Below are 23753 nucleotides of genomic sequence, written 5' to 3' on the forward strand. Positions count from 1 at the left end.
TCTTCTGTGGGACACCACAGAGGGGCCCTGCTTTGGGCAGCCCCCATGCCTCTGGACCCCGTGCCCCCGGCCAGGCACTTCCCCTCCCGGGCTCCAGGGGCGCAGGGTCCAGAGGCATGGGGGCTGCCCGAAGCCGGTAGTGCTCGGGCAGCTCGGCACTTACAGAGCCCAGGAGTTCAGGGAGCACAGCAGCCGCTGGAGCCTGGGAGGGGAAGTGCCCGGCCGGGGGCGCAGGGTCCGGAGGCATGGGGGCTGCCCGAAGCCCGAGTGCTACTGGCTTCACAGTTTGCCAGGAAGCCTCCAGACCCTGCGCCCCGGCTGGGCGCTTCCCCTCCCAGGCTCCAGCTGTGCTGGAGAAGTGCCGGCTGGGGGTGCAGGGTCTGGAGGCTGCCCGGCAAACCATGAAGCTGGTAGTGCTCGGGCAGCCCTTTTTGCGTGGCTGGGAGGGAGGAGGGGGAATGTGGGGTGCTCATGGGAGGGGGCGGAGTTAGGGCAGGGACTTTGGGGAAGGGGCAGGGCGGGGCCAGGGCCCCGTGGAGTGTCCTCTTTTTTTATTTTTTAAATATGGTAACCCTATCTTATGGGATTATCCCATGCTTTGTAATCAAAATGTCCTCTTCTTTGTTGACTCTTGTATTCTTGACTGGGTGAGAAAATAGCTTCAGTGTGAAGTTTCTCTGCCAACTTCTGTGCACTCTTCAGAACGTTTTAAAATCCCTCATCTGACCGGTAAGACTGTAGGTATGACTTTGCTTTGTCCAGTTGTTCCATTGCTCCAGATATATCAAGGTCAACACCTTGGAGTCTCTTGCTTACAACATTTATTTCGCACAGTATGTCATGCCACAACACTAAGCCACACAGAAATTTGAAGTTATGTATGTTTCTGGTGATTCCATTTACCTCTGCCACTGTTCCTGTCATAGCATTATCCTCCATAATGGCAACTATGGCATCATCTATCTTCCCAATTTGGTGTTTGATAGGCTTTATCGCCTCCACTTGACTTTACCATCGTGTGGCAGTCAGTGGTTTCAGTGTCAGAGAGGATGTTCCCAGATGTTGCTTCAAAATTTGCCATTGATGAGTTGATGCAGAGAAAAATACATAGATGCTTTGAATTACATTAAAAAATTCAGCAGCCTCACTAGAAGCTGATGCTGCATCACTGACCACCAGGTTCAATGAATGAGAACTGCATGGGACAAAAAAAGCTTGAGGGTTGAACTCTCGGATCTGTGTCTGCACTCCTCTGTTCTTTCCTCTCCTGTTGGCACCATTATCGTAGCCCTGACCTCTCATGTCATCTATCGCAATTCCCGTATCTTCCGGCTTTTTAAGAAGCACATTTGTCATACCAGCTCCTGTAGGATCATCAATGTCAATAAATTCTAGAAAATGCTCTCTGACAGTCACCACTGCAGGGACATTTTCACTGGGTTCTGTTATTGTTACAAAACGCACCATTAAAGTCATTTGTTCCGTATGGATGATGTCAGGCATGCAGTCCAGAATAACAGAGTAATATCTTGCTGACTTCAGATCTGCCACAATCTTCTGTTTGACTTTTGTTGCCAGTAACTGTATGATCTCATTTTGAATTGTTTTTCCAAGGTAGTGGTGTGTGTACATTTCTTGGGTGATGACTCTTCTTAGATGCTTCTGGATTACAGCATCAAACTCAGCCATCAGCTCCACAATTTTAAGGAAGTTTCCATTGTTTGGCACATACAGCTGATCTGAAGTGTCACGCAGTGCTAGGTTTTGGGTAGCAAGCATTCTCACAATGGCAATGAGCCTTTTCAGAACATTTTGCCAGTAAAGAGACTCTGTTGCAATCTTCTCTTGATGCTGATCATCTATGGTGGCCTTTAACCTTAGTCTCATCTCAAGCTCTTTCCACCTCTGGAATGCTCTTTGGTGACTTGCTGCCTTCTCATGGCATGCCAGATTTCTAGCCAGATTTTTCCAGTCCTTTGTTCCTGTAAAACCCAATGTGGCTGGAACATTAGACTGGAAGAGTTTGCAACAAAAACAGTATGCAGCATTCTAGGTTTTTGAGGACATAAGCCATGGGCTCTCCACTTTGCCACCACTGTGGGTTTCACGCCAGTAATGTGTTGGATGCAAACTTCTATTTTCATTGTCTTTGGGGAACATGAAGTTTTTCACTTGCTGTGGCCCATGCAGTACAAGGAAGTCCCTCAGGCTACTGCTCAAGTGGGTCCACAGTCCTGGATCATCTAGACTTAAGGAACTAAACTCAGCAGCAGCTGTTTCTTGCGCCTCCACCTCACTCTTCTCTGATCTACACTTTTCTTCAGGAATGTGCACGGTTACATCCATTTGAGATGGAGATATGGATGCTACACTAGCTGCCAGGTTACCTGCACTCTGACTAACTGGAAGATCAGGCATCTCCTCACCACTCACATCCTCACTGAGGCTGGAAGGCTCACCATGAACATTTGTGTCTATGTATCTCAGGAGAGCTCCTTCCTGATTAGATAGAAAAGCTTCCTTTGCTTTCTTTCTTTTTCTGAATGCTGTTCTGTGCCAGCTATAGTGGCTCTCAACACTTGAAGGACATAAATCCACACTGTGTAGAGGTCAAAGCATAGGAGTTTATTACACACAGCGCTGGCGGAGTGTCAACTTGCTTATTAGGCTCAGAGATACTGTCAATCAATTGATTACAATGAAATATATAGATTTTCCATAGGCGGGGGAAAGTGACGGGGTAGGCAGTTCCACACCCCGGGATAGGTTTTGCAGCAAGACAAGATAGCACAGTAGCCAATGGTTAAAAGGTTACATAATGTCTCCGCCCATGGTCTCACAAGTTAGCAAGTTAACATTTAATTAATACTTTGATAAAATGTTATTAGTATAAAATATATATGTTGACTTCTGATTTGGGGTCCATAGGAATGGAGCAACTCCTTTGATTGTCCAACAGGTACATTCCTTGGGGTTAAAGCAAAGAAACAGTGAAAGGATATGGTAATACAGATTGTCTCCTTTATGTCTTAAGGCAGGGCATTGGTCCCTTGGAAGAGAGGTGGAAGGATGCCATATCATTATACTGACATGTGCCAATTTTCAGAAACTCAAGGTCGGATCTGTGGGAGGACTGTTTTCCCTTCAGGAGAAACACAATAGGAACAAGTATCAGAGGGGTAGCCGTGTTAGTCTGAATCTGTAAAAAGCAACAAAGGGTCCTGTGGCACCTTTAAGACTAACTTTTGTTAGTCTTAAAGGTGCCACAGGACCCGAAGAAGTGGGCTGTAGTCCACGAAAGCTTATGCTCTAATAAATTTGTTAGTCTCTAAGGTGCAAGTACTCCTGTTCTTTTTACAGGACCCTCTGTTGCTTTTTACAATAGGAACAGGGATCCTTTGTTCAATTTGAAAGATTGGATGAAACATAATTATTCAGTTACTGCTTCAACATCTGGCATTTCTACTGACCAAGCATATCTTAGCAAAGGCAATATTATCTTGCTTATTCTGCTTTCTTTTAGCTAATCACTATTAGCTAGGCCTCTGGTCTCTTAACCAAACTCTGGACTTCAGGTCTGAAAAAGAGCTGGCACAATCCATATACCAGGTTGTTATATAAAATGCACATGGATTTTAACCCTTCAACACTCAATTGAAGGGGACAAATAAGCAGGCTGGTAGCAGGGCTTGAGTGAGGGAAGAAATCAGCATCTTAAGGGCCTAATTGGCTCCTACTACTTCAGTTGACTGCCTGTTCTCCTCAAGTGGGTTCAGGGAAGCAGCAGGAAACAGGAAGCTCCCTGAGAAGCTGGTGTGAATCAGTCCAGGCTTCTGGGGGTGCTAGAGCGGTACATAAGAGGTTCCTCCTCCTCTCTCTCCCTGCAGCTCCTGCTGCTTTCTATTATTCCCTCTCATCTTTTCTCCTGCCTGCCTGTTAATGTCTCTTGTGCCCTCCTTCCTCCAGCACAGCACTCCACCATCTCTGTGCATCTAGAGCAGAGAAAATACATATGCACCAGCAGAGAAAATACATATGCACCAGCAGCAGACACGATTTTCTACACTCTGGGTCCTAGTGGCGTGCCCCACCCCTCCCCCAAAGTCTGGCACCTGAAGCGGCCGCCTCAGTTCGCATCATGGTAAGGCCAGCCCTGGGTCCAAAGAGAAAGAGAGACACTATTCTGGTCCCAAACAAAGTAGCTCTGCCTATTGTGTTGCTAGCAGACACCAGCTTGCAAGGCTTGCAGAAAAATGGGAACATGAGCTCAACCAGAGCAGCAAATGGGAATGACAGGAATATGCTAGTGCTTGGAACAGGAAAGTGCAACTGACCATCAACAAAACAATGAAAATGACTCTAAATACTGTCAAATACATTAAATAAAAAAACTGAAAAAATATAGAACAATTAATTATTTTTTTCTACTGCTTTTCAGTTATATTAATCTTCAGTGTTATGTATAGGAATAGTAAGTTAAAAAGCATCAGATTGAAATGTGACTTTTAAGTTGGTTTCCCCATAATTTCTATCCTTTGATGTTTCTATTTTGTATAATTTATTATACTGCCAGTTGAGCAGTGACTCCATTTATAGTTTTTCTGCCTCAGTTTTTTGCAATCAAATCTTTTGCCTGTTACACTTTTTTCATACCAGTATTTAAAGGGAACTATGGATAAAATCCGTGGTCTTAAAAATCTTATAGAAGTAAACAAGTGTATATTGATAAGGACAGGTGTAGCTTAAAAGAAAAGATTTAGGCCCTAATCCTGCAAATACTTATGCACATGGTTAACTTTTCTACTATGAAGTAAAAGGTAACCACATGCACAAATGTTTGCAGATCATGGCCTATCCTTGTGTCTTGAATAAGTGTTCATACATATTTGATAGTATATATCCAAACAATAGGTAAGAAAAAAAATTTGGTTGGAGCCAATAGGACTGAAATGGTGTTTTTTTTTGTTTTTGTTTAAACAATAAAAACTAAAAAATACTGTAGTGTATTCAATTAGATTTTCAGGATAAAAATTAGACTATTTTGTTCAAAATTTGTTGGTTGGTGGGGCCATTTCAAAATCATCACACCACTTGTGGGGTGATATAGTGTTGACATTACAAAACATATACTTCATAAATGATCAGCTCACAGGCTGGAAGACATTTCTTACACTTGCTGTTTCTTTACATAACCGTTAATTTGCTTTTGTATTTTTACGTAGTGCATTTGTCTTTCTTTCCCACTTAACTGCTCCATTTTTACCATTAGAGACAGCAAAAGTTGTAAGATTAAAAATGGAAAATGGTGTCGTGTCTGATTAAGTGTTTTACCTCATCATAGGTTTCTGGCAACACTAAAAGAGAATGCTGCTGGCCATTTTCAGCCTCCCAAAACGGCACACTGAGTCAGGTGTAAACAGGAATAGCACCATTGATTTCCATGTTGAGAATCTGGCCTGTTAGTCACATTTTCTCCTTTTAATTTATGGTACTGAACCCAGCCATCTGAAAGCAACCTAGAACTAGTCCTTAGATCTGCAGTAAAATAGATTTCCTCCTCCTTCACTGTATATACAAAACATAACTACCTCAAAATAATGCTATCACTTCTATGACATCGGTAACTTGTTATAGTGTATTATGATGGATTTAATGTTTGTCAAATATTTTAATGTTGTAACCACTATATGTATGAATATTTTATTAAGTCAAGTTCAGAATTAGCAGCAGCAGCAGCAGATGTAGCCTTAAGGAACAAAGATCTTTTGTTCATGACATAGTCCCAGTAATAATCAGGGAGAAAGGAAATATTTATCAGCAGCATTATCTCTAAATGGAATGCTTTTCAGATTTTTCCATGAAGCTTCACTGGCTCTTTGAATAGATTGACCTTCATAGATGTAAAGACTCAGGGTAAATCTGTCATAAAAAATAAATCATTGCACTTTTCAATGGGACTTCATGGAGCACTAATATGTCAGTGCAGATTTAAGCCTCTACTAAATAAAATGTGTGTGTTAGCTTGCAAAAGACCCAAACAATTCACCAGAAACGTAGTTTGGTGCGGAATAGGTAGACCATTATATAGGAGCACTATGGAAGAATTCAGAGTAGGTTAAGCTGGTGTTACGTCTTCCAAGTTTTTTAACTCCTTACATAATGCTAAACCGAAATTGTCAGTGTTTCAGACTCTGCTTCAGTGACTGAACAAGTTATTTTTTATTTTTGGAAGTGGATTAGTAATGACATCCTCATGACCCCAGGCATCCAACTTCAGCTGTTTAGACATTCCTGGCTAGCTTGTTACAAAAGCATCTGACAGTCTTATATGGTCTCTTCACTGCCTATGTTGATAACCTTGCCTTGGGATGGTATTGTGACCTCTTGCAAGCTGGTCAGTCTCTTTCATTACAGCATGGGTACCAGGCAAACTTTAACTCAGAAGGGCAGCATGAGTAGTACAGCAACATCTTTGGAAGTTCCTCCTTAGTGACAAATGTCTTCCTGATGAGATGCTTATAGTTTGTACATAAAAATTTTATGCACACTGTAAGAAAGGGAGGCATAAAAGGCATAAGCAACAAAACCATTGTTTTGCAATGGGATCCAGAAAATTCAGAGCAGCAGTTTGTCAAAATGCAGGTTGTATGAGAATATTGGCTACCAGGCCTTTATATTAAGAAGACCCTTGATAGGGAATGGCATCACAGGAATATTCATCACAGCACAAGAGAACTTACAGCACAAGTTGTGCTCCTTATGAAGTGGGCAAACATACTGGGTGGTAGTTGATGATGTGCTTTTCAGTTTGATATAAAGAACCTTGACAGATATTAATTTTAAGGCAGTGGTTTTCAAAATCTTGGTTGATTGAATGAGAGAAATCCACAGGCTTCTTACCTACTTGATGCCAAATGTAACATATCAGGAGCTAAGGTGTAGAATAAATACAAAACTAAAGAATTAGAGGCAAAGAGTCCTGTGGCACCTTATAGACTAACAGATGTATTGGAGCATGAGCTTTCGTGGGTGAATGATGAAGTGCATCCGACGAAGTGGGCATTCACCCACGAAAGCTCATGCTCAAATACATCTGTTTGTCTATAAGGTGCCACAGGACTCTTGGCTGCTTTTACAGATCCAGACTAACACGGCTACCCCTCTGATAAAGAATTAGAGTTAGCTGAAGTTTGGTTAAGGAAATATATGTGTTGTAAAGAAAGGCCTTGAAAATAATGTTATTAGGCCAGAAGGAATGGAGTAGGGAGGACATCTGGTTCAAAGAATAATGAGATAAGGAAAATTTTAAAAAGGTCTCTGACTGCTAGCAGTGACGGCAGCTGGTTTTAAATAGGAAAAAGAAAATCTGTCTTAAAAGGAGCCACCATGGATCTTCCCACCCTTTTCACACCCAGGTTATCTTAAAAGTAAAGCCCACTTGAATGCAAATGCAATGAAAAAGCTGTTGGTCAGCAAGAAGGAAAAGAGATAAGAAAGGAAGGCCTTGGAGAAGGGAAAGTAACAAGGACAAGTTGCTTTGGACTGGGTTTCTGCTAAAGCTTGCAAGTTAGCAAAGGGTATAGAGTCATGACTCTGAATGGTTTCAGAGTAACAGCCGTGTTAGTCTGTATCCGCAAAAAGTGGGCTGTAGTCCACGAAAGCTTATGCTCTAATAAATTTGTTAGTCTCTAAGGTGCCACAAGTACTCCTGTTCTTCTTTTTTCATGACTCTGAATGTTCTTTGTGAGACCTGACCTGATCATGCTGGAGCACACCAAAATGAGATGGTTTCCCCTAGGTCTGTCCAATTTGTAAGTATACTGATCACATGCTTATGAATATTTTGTTACTGTATTGCGTATAGTGACTGCTTGTTTTTATGCTGTGAGCATTTTTAGCTTAATTGTATAAAATACTATTTAGCCTTTGGACTTCAAGGAATTCATGGTTAAATTAGTATGTGGTGGTCTCCCATATTATTAATTTCTAATATTAATTCAAACATAAGGTGTGAGGGATTTGGATGGTGGGAGGTCCATCATATGACAAGTTTTGAGACCCACTGTTAAGAAAGACACCCATTATTATATGTGGCAGAGAAAAGTCATGTAGAAGAAAACAGATCTGGATCTCAACTCACTTAGGGTAAGCCTCCACATCCACAAACAACAGAAAGCATAATGAAGTCTACATTTTGTGAAGTTATATGCACTATAAATTTATTTACACATTGAGAGTTGTTTAAATGTGAAAGTACGATGCCCTAGCCAAGGTTGGTTTTTTATTATTCTTTAGTTTTAATGTTACAAAACGATTTTTAAATGTGTTTTCTGCTGTTCTTTCTTAAAGGTCTGAGTGATTGCTTTTCCTAACTGCACCATCCCTGTCAGGGTGTTGTAGGAAATGGCTTTTCAAAAATGTACTGCTACTGAGGTCTTACTGATATTCCCACAGGGTGTGCCATAGGAACCACGCTGAAGAGCGCTGTGACAATTGGAAAACAGCTACTGGGGAGGAAGAACTGGCTGGGTGGTCTGTAATGGCAACATTGTTGTTAAAGAAGAAAGACTATCCAGGTAGGTAGGAAAAACCAAACCAACCCCAAAATGATCAAGAAAAGCAATGACTACGGGCAAACTGCCAGTTACAACTTGGATAAAAACACATTAGGAAATGTAGAAATAACTGGTTTTAATTAAAACATAGAGGGGGGAAGAGACCACCCAAGAAAAATTTGAGGCAAAACTATTGAATGTTATTTTAAACTACATATTTTACAAAGAAGAAACAGATCATCTCCAAGAATTACCATGCTAGAAACACCAGCAATATTAGAGAAAGGAATCTCTACATTATATGAAACAGCAGCTGTGGACATACGTTATTTCACAGCGCCATACTCATCTTAAAACATTCCCCCTTCCCCACTTAAGAACCCTTAGCAAGAATAAGGCTTTAAAGGAAGTGGAAGAAGTAAGTACTTCTGTCCAGAGCTCCTACAAGTAGTAAGAGGGCAGTACTATACTTCGACACTCCACAAGTGCTCCACCCTACCTCAGACTTAGGGGGCCAGCAGTGGAAAGAAAACCTATTGACGCTTTAAGGATTTCACCCGTCACAGGCTTGAGGAGGTAGGCAGAAAGGTGCAGAAGCCATACTGGCTCCTATGCATACAAGGAGTGGGGTGGGAAAGAGAAGAGACACTAATCTGCACTGGAAAGAAAAATCTTCTTGCTTCTGGGAATTAAGAGTAGAAGCAGATTTTTTGGGCCTTGCTGTGAGCATCATGCATGTCCCTTTTTGGGGAATGGGAAGGAATTTTTCCCTCTGTGCCAGGTTGGGCTGGGTAGGTGGGCTTTATCCCTTGAGCTGCCCCATGAGTCAGTGGATAGATTAGGTTGTAAAAATATTTTATTGCAACTTGGCAGGTGACCACTGCATGTAATCATTCACTAGGGAGTCTGGTTCCCAGATAAATCAGAATTGGATTAGGAGAATGAAGACATTTCCTACAGGAACTGAAGAAGGGTGTTGGGGTTCCTAACGTCTGACATCAAGGGGACAGCCCCCTCCTCCCCTAACCCTCATACAAGGGGAGTGCAATGGGGTTCTACAAACAGTTCTGGGACCAGGTCAATATAGGGGACTGACAGCAGATTGTAATCAATTCCAACTGATGGCTAAGGAAAGATGAACTGCAAGGAGGTGGAGGGGCTGTGCACGTGCAAGGAATGAAATAGATAGTTAACTATTTGCATCCTACTTTTTAGAACATGACAGCACTGCATGTACTTAATTGAAAAATTCATCAAACGAGGAAGACCCTTATCAGCACGATTGTTTAAGAATGTGTAGATGAAGAAAGTTCTCATCGTGCTGCAGCTGCACATGAAATCAAGGGGCCTGTATAGCAACAATATATCATTTTTAAAACGCAATCATTCAGTAGTGATAGTGTAGACATATCAGTCTAGAACAAGTTAGAGTGGGGGGAGGCAGGCAGAAGTAGGCACAATGGAAATATAAACATGTCCCCTCCTACTTGAATCATCAGCATCATGCTGGTCTTTATCTTCTGTATTCCTGTTCTCCAAGTTACAATTTTCCAAATGCTCTCACTCTTCAAGTAAAGTAAAATAAATAAGGGCTAATCAGCATGCACACACAAAAAAATCATGAAAGCTGTTTACCTCAGTAGCACAATTCAGGGAAGAAAGAATTGGTTGCAGTCCAACTGAAAGTCTTCCCCACCCATTCTGTTTATGCCTACATTAAATACTAGCCAGACTTCCCTTCAAAGACTAAAGCCATTAGTTGTGAGTGTTAATATTATAAAATTGAGTATCACTGCCTCACTTAACTATAAAGAAACAGTACTTGATGCAAACATTTTATAAACTGTAAACTTACTGTAATATCTTGAGTATTACCCAGATATCAAGTGTAGGTACATATGCTTTTAAAAATGAAGACATTTAGTAACAAGACAATGTCACTTCACAAAACAGTTTGAGGTATTTTATTTATATAGCAATCTTTATTTCAAAAGGACATTTTTATTACAAAAAATGTAAAAATCCAGCTAAACCAGAAACATTGAGACTTTTTTCCTGGGCCTTCAAATTCATTGATCTTTGTCCCCAGATTCTTTTCACCACAATATCATCCCCCACATCCAGCTTGATTACACAGGTGCAAATGTGCCAGAATGGCCTGGAATAGATAAATATACTGAGAAAGGCAAAAGCTGTAAAAGCTAGATGCATGCAACAGGTTCTACCAGGAAAAAACCCTCAAAAATAAACGCAAGTGAAAACTAGAGCTAGCTGCAGGTGTCTGAAATTTTGTTCAATCATCCTTGTCTTTTGCTCCGTGTTTAAGGATGCGTGTGAATTCAATGTAATTGAAATTGCCCTTTTTGTCAATTGGTGCCTCTCTGTACAGCTCATCTACTTCTTCATCTGTAAATCTGTCTCCCATTGTCGTCAGCAGCTCTCTCAGATAATCTTCTTGAATGAACCCTGGAATATAATGTGTACAGTGCATTAGGATAAACAAAAAAAAGTTTTCTTACTGAATCTTCAAATAGAAAGAATTTCTAGTTTGGAGTTAAGCAATCAACATTATATAAATAAGCACCACACATGTATTGCTTAAGAGAGACAGAATAAATATTTACAAGCCCATTTAAGCATTAACTCCAGGGAGAAGGAAGACACAAAGCTGTCAATTTAAGACTGCAGGAGGCCAAAGTTAAATACTGTAGCTGCATTTAATAACAGGGCTGGATTATTTTAATTGCAAAAAATAATGTGTTTAATTATGCAAGCTAAGATTATATCCAAGTCTCATGCTTTAGAGTCAAGCTGGAGCACTACAACAGGATTATGACAGCCTCTACACCTTCCAACTCCCTCTGACACTTAAGGTAATGGCCACCGTAAGACTTGGATGCATGGCCTGATTTGGTACATTCTGCGTGACAACCTCTCAGCTTTTCCCCCACACATAATACTCCCAGAACTTCAATGGCAAGAAGTGACCTCAAGTTGTATCAAAACAGTCTGGAATGATGCAAGTTTATATTTTGGTTGAAACAAACAGATTTAAGACAGTATTAAGAAAAAACATTTTTACATGGAAGTTTGTTTTAACTGATTGTATTCACTTGTCTTAAACATTTTCTACTTAAAACTGCTGAGCATACAATCCAGCTCATATTGAATGGGAGCTGAATCTAGCCTAATTTAAATGTCAAGGCCAACAATGTGAAGAAATATGAATATTTCAGATATATTTGTATGTTAGTATCAATTTAATGCCAAATTCTAAGCCAGAGGTTCCCACACAGCATGGAATACAGCATCATAGAGCTTGTGTTTGGGCAGCCTCCCATAACATATGTGAGCTATCTCTCCCACTCCTATTGGTGATCAAACATTGCTATGGCAACTTTCTCTTACATAAAAAAATTTAGATATTTTATACATTTTAGTTTTCTTTTAAATACAGTTTATCAGGAGGAAATGAGGTGCCAGCAAGTGTTGGAAGTCAACTCTGTAGACCACCAGCAAGTCTTTTGTGGGCAACTGGTATTCCATTAACCAATTAAAAACTACTGTTCTAAGCTTTTAAAATTATAGGAAATTTAAGACCGCTCCCAATCGCCACATATTTGGTTTTAAATGGCTCTTTCAATATTTTGGGTTCTGATAGATGGATTTTAAGCAACTGTATAGGTTTAACAGTCTTTAAGCCCAATATTTCACCATTTCTGATGCAGAGATGATAAAATTACATTCAATGTTTTTTAAGCTTGCAAAATAAAAAAAAGTAATGATTATCAGTAAATTGTATACTGGGGATATACACGGCTTGTCTACACCAGCAAGGGTATAAGTTCTAGAGTGCACAATACACTGATGCACAAACTGGCTCATATGGATCGGCTGATGTGTACTAAAAGTTCCCTAGTGCATGTCAATGTAGTCCAGCAGTACTACATTAAATGCGCACAAATGGAGCTTTACTGCACACCAGCAGAGTTCACGAGACAGTTAATGCACAACAAAAAGGGATGTGCATTGGGATTTACATCCCTGAAGACATGCACTAAGGCACCATGTAGACAAGTTTTTAGAAGCCCATAATAACCTCAAATGATCTACTTAAATTCATTATATATTTACAGTCATAGTTGAATAAAAGAAATCCTTTAAAGATTCAAAAGCAGATAACCCAGCATTGATATTTCACCTACTTACCTGTTGCTTCTTCGTCAAAGCAAGCAAAAGCATTTCTGATTACATCTTCTGGATCTGTGCCATTTAGTTTTTCTCCAAACATTGTAAGGAACATAGTGAAGTTTATGGGGCCTGGAGCTTCATTCATCATAGCATCTAGGTATTCGTCAGTTGGATTCTTTCCTACAATTAAAGTATTCATATTTTCGATAGTCATTATAATGTGTTTATTCATCCACCCAATTATATTTGTCAGTTTTAAACAGACTAACACCTTTCATAAAGCAGCTCAAAAATGTATAAAAAGTTAACAGCTATGCTATTGTGATGATTGCAATAAGCACATAGACATTTTATAATGCTCAGTTAATATAATGATGGGGGCCACAAGTATCAGATAAATAGACAGCTGGAGAAATAAACATTACCAAGGGAAGCGAGCATATCATGCAGATCTTCTTTGTCAATGAAACCATCTCTATTCTGATCAATCATGTTGAAGGCCTCTTTGAATTCTTGAATCTGTGACTGATCGAACATTGCAAACACATTGGAGGTTGCGCGCTGAGGGCGCTTCTTAGTGGTCTTTGTTTTTGCTCTTTTGCTAGACATGATGGCTGTTGGATTCTAGGGGAGAAAAACAGTGACTAAAGTGGAGGAAATTGAATTTAAACAACAGATGTTTAAGAATTAGAGTTGTGTATTAAACTACATCACAATTCCTTGAAAAAAAAGTTTGAATTCTGAATAACGTGGTACATAGATCCACAAATTTACCATCCACCTTTTGTTATATTTTCTTTTATTAGAAGCTTGACTGCGATGATGTGTACTGGCCCTTTGGGGTTCAGAGGAAAACCTTCCTGGGCTGACAGCAGACTGCATCAAGCTGGTCCTTGAAAAGAAGCCCCCAATACCCATGTCCCTGTACATCAGCATATTATTCAAGCCTTGAGGGGTTAAACAGATTGGTATATTTGGCAGGTGAAGGGCCTTGCTAACCTGGCAGTTAGAATTATAGTCTGCTTACCTTGCCTGAGTGGGGCCAAGGAGCTCACAAGTAAGCCCAGATATCTAGAAAAGGTGATTCTCCTTTTTGTGAAGTTTATTTACTTTGTTATATTAGTTGAAGAGCATAAAAGACTCCTAAGCAATCTGAGATCAGAGAGAGAGTGGTTCTTGGCTCTTATGTTTTTGTTTGGTTTAGGCGGTTGAGAACAAAAACCACAGCATCCTAGGAAAGTTGTGTGTGTGTGAAAGTTTTTTCAGCATCATTAGGCAGAGGGTCTGGTGTATGTTGTGTGGAGGGAGAGTCAGGGTTTAGTTACAAAACAAACTATGTACTGCAGTTTTGTTAGGTAACCAAGAAGCCTGAACTAATATAGCATATCAATAGGTGCATTCTAAACTATGAAATTGCTTTTCAATATGCACCAGATTGTGTCCCTTTAATGAAGTAAGGTAGTTTCATGTACTACACAAGTCTATGTGGTTTTACAATACACGTTTTTTTTTTTTTAATAAAGGAAGTCAACAATATTGCAAGTGTGAAATGGGAAACTGATAAAATTGGGGGAACAGTGAAATTGACTACACAAAGTATTTTCAAATGTGCAAGTAAACTAACACTTAGTAAGTAAAATAATTCAGACAGAAGTGAAGCGTTCAAGTTTATGGTACCCATTCAGTTGTGATTATTTAAATATTTACCTTTTAAGCCAGCTTAACAATAACACTGGAACTGATCCACTAGCTTGATATTTAAATACTAAGGCCTCAGTTCTACAACTGGATCTGCATGGATGGACCTTTGTGCCCATAGGGTATATCCTGTTGATTTCTGGCCTGCCCATGCACCTCTGTCTGAAGAATCAGGGCCTTACTGTTTAGTTAAAATATAAGAATTGTTGGCAGAGAAGATTAAATATTTAAAGAAACCTTTGTCAAATTTAAAAAAGTTACACTTAGTTATAACACCTAACTATTATAACAGAGTAACAACCCTTTTCCAAATTATTTACTTTGGGCATCAGATTGACTATACAGAGTGCTAGCGATTTCCCTATTTGCCCTGATGTAGTTAGTTTCATCCTTCACACAGCAATAGGGTAGAGAAACATTTTGGCTACTAACAAAATGATTGTAAAGCCACAAAAACTGGCAGCTCTACTCTTGAGTAGATGTACCCTAAAACTATTTTTTAACTCAGCTCATTTAAAAAAATAATTTCAAGCTGACAGTGTCCCATTAACCTATATTACTGTCCATATCAACCCAGATTTGGATTTAATAATTATCTCACAAAAACTGAAGCTAGCTTAAAAGTGAACTACAAGGTGCTAACTTAGTGTGCCACAGAATTCTGCATCATATCCAGACTCGGTTTTGTTATATGCCATAAATTTCTTTGCTCCTTGATTATGAGCTTCAGCCTAAACACCTGCAATTAAGTGTCCAAGAAGCCATTACCACCAGCCTATGTTTACTTGCAACATCCCGGTTTGACTAATTTACAATATTATCAAATGTTGATTTTTAAAACAAGCTACTTCTAAAAGTTAATTGCACCTCTGAAAAGAGCTAAATCAATGAGTCACAGAAAATAGTCTCTCAATGACTCCTTAAATAGATCGCTTGTAAAGTGACCTTGGAGAAGTCAGTCTATCCACAATAAAATAAAAGGCAATTAAAGGAAGGGTACAATTTTAGTTCATTTTAGAAGTGAACTGAAGTTAACTAAATACAGCTAAGTAACTACCATTGGCAAGCAATTAGAATTAAAGTACATAATTAACAACCAAGTTAAAGCTAAAAGATCACAACTCTTTGTCAAGTAAGAAGTATTTTACCTTGCTTTATATCCAAGAGAGCAAGTGAGTGCTTTACCAAGCCTCCAGATGGTAAAGAGAGGCCACTGCACAGGTTATAGTCTTCCCAGTATATCTACAAATAGCATTACTGATTTTATCCACTGATTAATTCTCCACTTTTAAAACTTACGTTCCATATACGACATTCTTCTGACACATGAAAAACAAACTGCTATGCCCTGAACTAAAAATAACCAACAAAGCTCAACTGCAAGTCACCCAGCAACGCTCTTCATTACACTTTCACAAAACAATCTCCCTAAAACAAGTGTTCAGAGTACAATGAAAACAAAATTTCAGATTTAATGTCAGAAATAAAATGGATTTCCTGCAGTAACATAGCTCACCATAAACCATTAAGCTAATAAGCTAACAAATCTGCTTTTGAAACAAGAGAAAGACAAACATTTTAAATTGGACACACTTCAGGTAGCAAGCCAATAACAACTCATCCTTATAATCTGAACCTCTACTCAGATTCACTGCTACTCAGAACAGGGTTATGCCCTCAAAACTTGTTAGAATGACAATCCCCTTAATTATCTGAAGTTCTTCAATGTGCTCTGATAATTGAGACTATACTGTAAGGAAAAGGGCCATGCAAATCAAACATACAGAAGAAGTGACTCCTTGCCAATCTCTCTTCTACAATTCTATTATTTTGTGCATGTAGAAAAAACAGACTACTGCAGAGATTAGAGGTAAATCCATGGAGGAAACAAAAAAACACAACCACCCACAAATACAGTTCAATTTGGAAAAATTTTACTTCGCAATCTTCTATATCTTAAGGGGTAGAGGGAGAGGAGCAGATTCAGTGAGCATGAGGAACCAGGAAATTTGCTACGGGAGATTTAGAGGTGATGGTGGACAGTGCATTCAACATGAATTTGCAATCACATATGGCAGTAGTTCTCAAAACTCGTCCCGCCCCCCCCCCCCCCCACAGACCACTTGAAAATTGCTGAGTGTCTCGGCAGACCACTTAAAGATCTTTCTAAATGTTGTTTATACTGTTAGCTAACTACTGAAAAGTGCTTTGGATAAAAATGCTATATAAAAAACAATTTTTTGTTCTACAAATAAAAGCACACAATTCATATTTTAATATCAGTATCACCTTTCTAATGTGATGGATGTCCCCTTTCTCCCGTGCTGCAGCAGCCTCCGAGCTGGGGCTGGGAAGGAGAGGGGGGGGTCTCTCCCCAGCAGCCGTAGCCCTGGAGCTGGGGAAAGTCACCTCTTTCTCTGTCCGCCGCAGCCCTGCACATCCCAAATTCCCCCCCCTCCCCAACCCCTCTTCTCAGCCCACTGCCTCCTCTCACCAACCCCTATTCTCCCCAAGGCCACCACCTCAGCTTACGCGCATCTTCTCCAGGGTCCAGGCACATAACTAGTGGAGCCACGCAAATGTGGCTCCGCTAATTAGGTGGGTGGCCCTTCATTCTCTTGTGTGCAGCCGCCCAGGTGTGCGCCTTACAGGGAACTATCCGCAGACCACCTGAATGGAGCTCACAGACCACAGTTTGAGAACCTCTGACATATGGCATTAAAAAGGCAGGAGCAATTTTGGACTGCATAAAGAGAAACATTACGTTTCACAAGCTAATAGCCCATCTATACAATCCTGGTGTAGCCATGTCTAGAATATAGTGTTCAGTTCTAGGCACCGCTTTACTAGAAAGATATCAACACATTGGAGGATATTCAAAGAAAAGTAACAAAAATGCTTTAGGAGGCTAGAGGGATTAATTTATGATGAGTCTCTGAAGTGTTAGACAAGTATAGCTCAGGTTTCAGAGTGGCTCAGTGTCAGCAAAGAGAGGACACAGGATGGGTGAAATCCCAGTCCCACTGAACTCAATGGCAAGACACCCACTGACTTCAATGGGGTCAGGTCTTCAGATTAGTTTAATAGAGGGAAGTACACTTAGGAGTAACTAACATAGGTTAAGTTTAGGCTGAAAATGAGGGAGGGCTTCTACAGACAAGTTGGAATATCTGACGCTGAACAGAACAAAATAAAACAAAGGAATCTCTGGCAGAACATAGATTAGAAACATTTAGTACATTTTTCACCTAGGTAAGTTTCTAAACTGAACGGTGAAGGCAACTGTTGATACTCTTGCTCTAATGTACACTTACTTTGTCCATTGCCTCTCAAGCCCTCACTTGCAATGTCATTGTAGGGCAAGAATATTCTAATATTCTTGATCGGTGGTAGATTGTAAATACCAACCTAAATGCTGATCTACTAAATTCCTAGACTGGTCATTTGTGATTATCTATTGTTTAAAACAGAGAAATCCCAAAAGATTTTATTACTTGGAGTGAGATTATACAAGAGCTGTGACCAAGAAATGATGCTTTAAGAGTATCAGAAGAATTCCAGTTGCTGTACAATATCATTAATTAATTTCTGTATTGCAGTAGCTCCTAAAGGCCTAAGCCCCATTATGCTGGGAACTATAGAAATAGAACAAGACAACTGTCCCAGCCCTGAAGATCTCACAATCCAATATTTTCATTGGATCTTACAAAAGCCACCCTCCTTAGATTCATAACTATATCCTGGTTTTGATTTTACTATTTCCAAAGTGAAGGAACATATGTCAGCGCAAAAATGAATTCAGTATTGGCATAAAACTAAACTGGATTTAGTCTTTGTTCCTAAACATGAAGCTCTGAATGGTCTAGACCTTGTTTATTTTGGGAACCATTCAGGAACTTTTTAGTAGTACCTGTGGTAGTCATTTCTTTGAGAGTTTGTTGGCCTTCACACAAGAAGGCATTTATTTAGGCAGACTTTTGCAAAAAATTCTGAAAGCTGGTGCAGATAAATCTAAAAGATAGCAAGTGCAGCCATTGTACTAAAACTGTGGTGATCATTTAACCATACTATGTGGTTAGTATTCTTACTTGAAAGATATAAAAATAAGCTATAGAAATGGGTACCATCTATATAGTGATATTCCAGGGTTATCACTTGTCTGTCTGTATGTCACTCTGAAGTCTACAATGTCTCCTGAGTCAGTGTGAAGGGATGGAAACAGCTACAAGCATGGTTGAGAGCTCACCAGGTTCAATCATCACTGGGATTCATGGTCTGTTACCATCCAATTTTTAAGTTCTCTGCCATTTTGACTGTGTACAGCTGCAGTAGGGCAGGTGTCCGTCACTCCAGATTGTGATATCAGAGGTAACTCAGCCAATCATCACCATTACTTTGCAGCTAATTTGCATTCAACAACTTAATTAGTTGTATGAGGAAGACTACACAGATGGGATTTACTTGGCCCAGCTGCCAGACCTGTGAAACAACATAGGCTTTCAACTACTAGAATATAAATAATTAGAGGAGGACAGTAAAGCTTCTTACTCCTCCACATCGGAGGGGGGAAAAAAGAAGGTAAAACCTAGTGACTAGATAGTTTAGGAGATTGGTAATAAGCTTTTCATTTCTATAGCACTGGTATGAATCAAGGAGTAACCAATGATTAGATAGTGGCCAAAAGTTACTGCCTTCTGTTAGCTATCTGACAACACGTGACATGGGTTGAAAAACATTCTGGTGATATGCATTCCCATCACAAGGAAACTCACCAATCATAACTGGAAACATGGATAGCAGTCTCCACATAAAGGTCCAGGGCTGAATGCTATATTTTAATATGCTCATCACCCTAGTATTTGGGAACACTACTAAATTAAGATATCCTCTTCTATTACTTTCTCAGTGATCAACTTCCAAAACAGCCCTGTTGTTCGCTGAACTCTTACTCATGTGGGTATTCACACTGATCTCAGGTTATTTTATTCCAAAAATTTAAAGAGGATGTTTGTCACATTTTATTTATTTTGTACAGCCTTCAGTATGTTTAAGAATGGCTCATTAAAAAGTGTGGAGTTAATGGGAACAGGATCTGACTCAATTTCCTAGGTCAACATAGAAGGTTACAGATTGATTATCTGAGCATATATTGGTCTAAAAATTAAGAAACCAGTTAAAATATTTTAGAGCAGAAGCAAGTGATTAGAGCAAGTGATTTAGCCTCTCTGTGACTCAGTGCCCGGTTTGGATGGTAATAGTAAATAGATAACAGTAACTTTCTGCCTCACAGCAGTGTTGTGAGGATAAATACATTAAAGATTGTGAAGCACAGAGACAATACAGTGATGGGGGCCACATAAGTGCCTTAGCTCAAGGTAATACCTGGACACTTCATGTGTTAACTATTCAGAAACATAACATCACATCTCTTCTAAACTTATTTAGCTCTTCTGATTGTTTGACAATGTGGCTGTCCACATGCTAGAAAATGGAAGTCACAATTATATCATTATACTGGAGCTTTTCTTTAACATGAATCACGATCAAGGCTGCATTGCTAAAATATGACCTACAGAATAATAAATTAACGTATGTGCTCTTAATCTGAGCACACATCCCTCATTTTCACCATTAGCTATTTTGTCAACTACTCTGGCTATCTTTATACATTTTCCATTTATGAAAAAAACAGTATTTCAGCCTTGCAATATCATAGGAGAATCATCATCCAGGCACAAAGTCTACTCACTCACTAAGTGCCAGGATAACGGAGATGAGAAAAGCTACGTTATTAAACTGTTGGAAAAAAAAAAAAAGAAGACTCACCCCAAGCAAGTTTTGCAAGGTTGATGTATTAAGGCAGCTTATGTAGTAAGGTTAGGTGTCTGCACCTCTTTCCACCCGAGCTATTCCGTGAGTTTCCAAACTGTGTAAGTTTCTTATAGTGAGAAGTCCAAAGGTAGCCGGGTCACGTGAAACCAGGGACAGGGTAAAATCTATCCTGTTTGCAGAAGCTGCGGAGCACAAGTTCATAATTTCTCAGTCACCAAACACAGTGCGAGCGATTGGAGAGTTCAGCATTACACCAGCCGGGGATGGCTCCCTGCAGCCGTTTCCTGCCAGTCCCTTTCCCCGGGCACTGTCCAGCTCGGACCCGCTTCTCGCCAGACTCCTTAGAGCTACGGAACCTACCGGGGATCTGCTTCCTCCCAGCGCACCGGCCGCGACCCTGAGCCGCGCCGAGAGCCCCCAGGCGCAGTCCCAGCGCAAGGTGCCGCTGTAAAGGCTCTAGGGAAACCGGCCCCAGCCTCAGAACCGCCTGAGACAGCCCGCACCGGCCCGTCAGCGGGGCGGCCCTTTCCATCCCCACCCACCGGGCGGGGCAGCCCCGGCAGCCGCCTCCCCACCCAAGAGGGGCCGCTGAGCTCGGCGGCGACTCACCCATCAGCCCCACCCGCCTAGGGGCAGCAACTCTGCCCCCTCCCCTCCACCCTGGTGCAGCGGGACCCAGCCCTGCCCCTCGCTAACAGCCCGCTACCGGCCAGTGCCCACAGGGGCAGCCGGACACGGGCCGGCCTCCCGCCCAGCGCGAGCACTTGGACGCAGGACCCAGGAGACCCCGAACCCAGCCCCCCGGCCCGCGAGACGCGGCCTCACCTGGCGGCTGCAGCACAGACTCAGGTCCGAACGGGACTGGCAGAAAGCGGCGGCTGCTCCAGCTGCCTCGACACTTCCGGAGAGCGCGATCCAGACCGAACCACCACCCGGCCAGCGGGGGGGGGGAGGGGACCCGGGCTACACCATTGGCGGGGAGAACGCATCAGTCAGGCCCAGGGCGCCGCCGCAGTGCATACACCAGGGAAGAGAGTGCGATTGCTCCGCAGTGAGCCTGCTGCTCACGACCCCCCGCCCGAGAGAGTTGGTTCGGACAGCACCCCCCGGTGATGTGATGGTGCAGTCCCGTGCGCTCACTGCATTCCACCGTGTGGGGCGGGGCAGGGGAGAGGGAGATGCTGATGCCCTTGTAAGGGAATCGCAGGGCGTTTCCTGTTTGTCGCTGTTACGACACAGGCTTCGTACGAGTCCCGGGTGAAGCGGAAACGTCCGCACCCCGAGCTGGAGGGAGGAGCTGAGGGCTCCCAGGCCGCGGCATAGACCCGTCCCGCCGGCTAGGGAAACAAGCAACAGTCCGGGGCGCTTGCGCAATATGCGGCCCACCAGGGAGGCGGCTCCTCTTGCGGACTCCTGGAGCAATTCTCATGGCCACGCAATGCCCGAACCCCCCAACTCCCATTTCTAAGGGGCCCGAGGCGCAACTGGCACCGAACCGCAGTGTCCCCGGATCCTAGCTACCAGGGACCATTCCCCCTACTATCACCAACCACAGAGTGTCCCAGGATTCAAGCTACCATGGACCCCCCCCCGCACCTGTCACCCAACCACAGAGTGTCCCAGGATTCAAGCTACCATGGACCCTCCCCCCACCTGTCACCCAGCCACAGTGTCCCAGGATTCCAGCTAGCATGGAACCTGCACACACACCTGTCACCCAACCACAGTGTCCCAGAATCCCAGTTACCATGGAACCCCCCCACACCTGTCACCCAACCACAGAGTGTCCCAGGATTCCAGCTACCATGGAACCCCCCCACACCTGTAACCCAACCACAGAGTGTCCCAGGATTCCAGCTACCATGGAACCCCTCCCCCACATACCTGTCACCCAACCACAGAGTGTCCCAGGATCCCAGGTGCCAGGGACTCCCTTAGCTGTCACCCAACTGCAGAGTGTCCCAGGATCCCAGCTGCCTGAGACCCCCAAACTGCACCGATTCCCATCTGCTGTTGGTAACTGGCTGAGGGACACAACTGTCATGCACAGCTCAGTATTTTCTTGGAGCCTCGCTCATAGTTTCATTAATTTGTTTCACTCACGCTGCTTCTCCCCCTTATTCTGGGGTTGTTTCTGCGAATGTGTCACCAAGGCAATTTTAACGGCATATACGCTGGTAGAAATTAATTTCAAAGTGTGTGTCCATGCAATTTAACATTTTCATGCACAAAGTATTCATGCCAGAAGTGCGTGGAGCAGACCCAACACCACATGACTTGCCTGATCACTCAAACTAATCAATAGTGATTGAGTGTCAATCCATAGAGTGAAAAACATTTCACCAAGTTGAAATTTTTCATTTCTGATTACTTATATTACAGTAATGCCCGGATGCGCCAGACCAGCTTGGGGCCCCATTGGATTAGGCATTGTTCATGCACGCAGTAAAGGGCTTGTCTACATGGGAAGTTATAGGAGTATACAGACAGTAAAGTGTGAATTTAAACCAATAGTTATGCTAGTGTAGCTGTGTGAGCATGTTATTCTGATATGAGTGCCTTTTACTGATTTAGGTTAGGTGGCTTTGAAAACAAGTTAAGATAAATCAGAAAAAGCCACTTATTCTAGACCAGGGGTAGGCAACCTATGGCACGGGTGCCAAAGGCGGCACACGGGCTGATTTTCAGTGGCAGTCACACTGCCCGGGTCCTGGCCACTGGTCCTGGGGGCTCTGCATTTTAATTTAATTTTAAATGAAGCTTCTTAAACATTTTAAAAACCTTATTTACTTTACATACAACAATAGTTTAGTTATATATTATAGACTTATAGAAAGAGACCTAAAAATGTTAAAATGTATTACTGACACACAAAACCTTAAATTAGAGTGAATAAATGAAGACTTGGTACATCACTTCTGAAAGGTTGCCGACCCCTGTTCTAGACTAAGGCCTGGTCTACACTAAGAGTTTAGGTCAAATTTAGCAGCATTAAATCGAATTAAGCCTGGACACGTCCACACGACGAAGCCCTTTTTTTTGACTTAAAGGGCCCTTTAAACCGGTTTCTTTACTCCACCTCTGACGAGGGGATTAGCGCTGAAATCGGCCTTTGAGGATTGGATTTGGGGTAGTGTGGACGGAATTCAATGTTATTGGCCTCTGGGAACTATCCCACAGTGCTTCATTGTGACCACTCTGGACAGCACTCTCAATTCAGATGCACTGACCAGGTAGACAGGAAAAGCCCCGCGAACTTTTGAATTTCATTTCCTGTTTGCCCAGTGTGGAGAGCACAGGTGACCGTGCAGAGCTCATCAGCACAGGTAACCATGATGAAGTCCCAGAATCGCAAAAGAGCTCCAGCATGGACCGAAAGGAAGGTACGGGATCTGCTCGCCATATGGGGAGACGAATCAGTGCTAGCTGAACTCCGTAGCAGTAAACGAAATGGCAAAATATTAGAAAAAGGATCAA

General features: G+C 41.9%; 1 protein-coding gene and 1 long non-coding RNA gene across 5 annotated transcripts; one reads left to right on the top strand and one right to left on the bottom strand.

The window, feature by feature from the left end:
- The first annotated feature begins 7722 nt into the window (after nt 1–7722).
- Nucleotides 7723–16332, top strand: LOC117873377. 3 transcript variants are annotated; one of them, XR_004644706.1, is made up of 3 exons: nt 7723–7811; nt 8455–8576; nt 13553–16332. It is a non-coding gene; the product is annotated as an uncharacterized LOC117873377 (long non-coding RNA). The 3 variants fall into 3 exon arrangements; XR_004644704.1 differs by lacking the exon at nt 13553–16332 and adding an exon at nt 11360–12770; XR_004644705.1 differs by lacking the exon at nt 13553–16332 and adding an exon at nt 9771–10376.
- MYL12B (myosin light chain 12B) lies at nt 10516–21245 on the bottom strand. Of its 2 annotated transcripts, XM_034762698.1 has the most exons (5): nt 21102–21245; nt 20271–20458; nt 13172–13370; nt 12765–12926; nt 10516–11021 (listed from the first exon to the last, which is right to left on the bottom strand). In XM_034762698.1, exons 3-5 carry the CDS (start codon nt 13353–13355, stop codon nt 10849–10851), a joined length of 519 nt encoding a protein of 172 aa, XP_034618589.1. In that variant the 5' UTR covers nt 13356–13370; nt 20271–20458; nt 21102–21245; the 3' UTR covers nt 10516–10848. The 2 variants fall into 2 exon arrangements, with proteins under 2 accessions (XP_034618589.1, XP_034618590.1); XM_034762699.1 differs by lacking the exon at nt 20271–20458 and having other exon boundaries at nt 10849–11021; nt 21102–21219.
- Between the last annotated feature and the right edge of the window lie 2508 nt (nt 21246–23753).

Source organism: Trachemys scripta, chromosome 2 (genome assembly GCF_013100865.1).
Source record: "Trachemys scripta elegans isolate TJP31775 chromosome 2, CAS_Tse_1.0, whole genome shotgun sequence".
Classification (NCBI taxonomy): domain Eukaryota; kingdom Metazoa; phylum Chordata; order Testudines; family Emydidae; genus Trachemys; species Trachemys scripta.

Excerpts from the sequence above, each read along its gene's own strand:
- MYL12B (XM_034762698.1), bottom strand. The coding sequence starts at position 13,355 with ATGTCTAGCAAAAGAGCAAAAACAAAGACCACTAAGAAGCGCCCTCAG. Across the intron at positions 12,927-13,171 it reads TGATATGCTCGCTTCCCTTG|GAAAGAATCCAACTGACGAA; the intron begins GTAATGTTTATT and ends CTTTAATTGTAG. Across the intron at positions 11,022-12,764 it reads CTTTGACGAAGAAGCAACAG|GGTTCATTCAAGAAGATTAT; the intron begins GTAAGTAGGTGA and ends ATTATATTCCAG.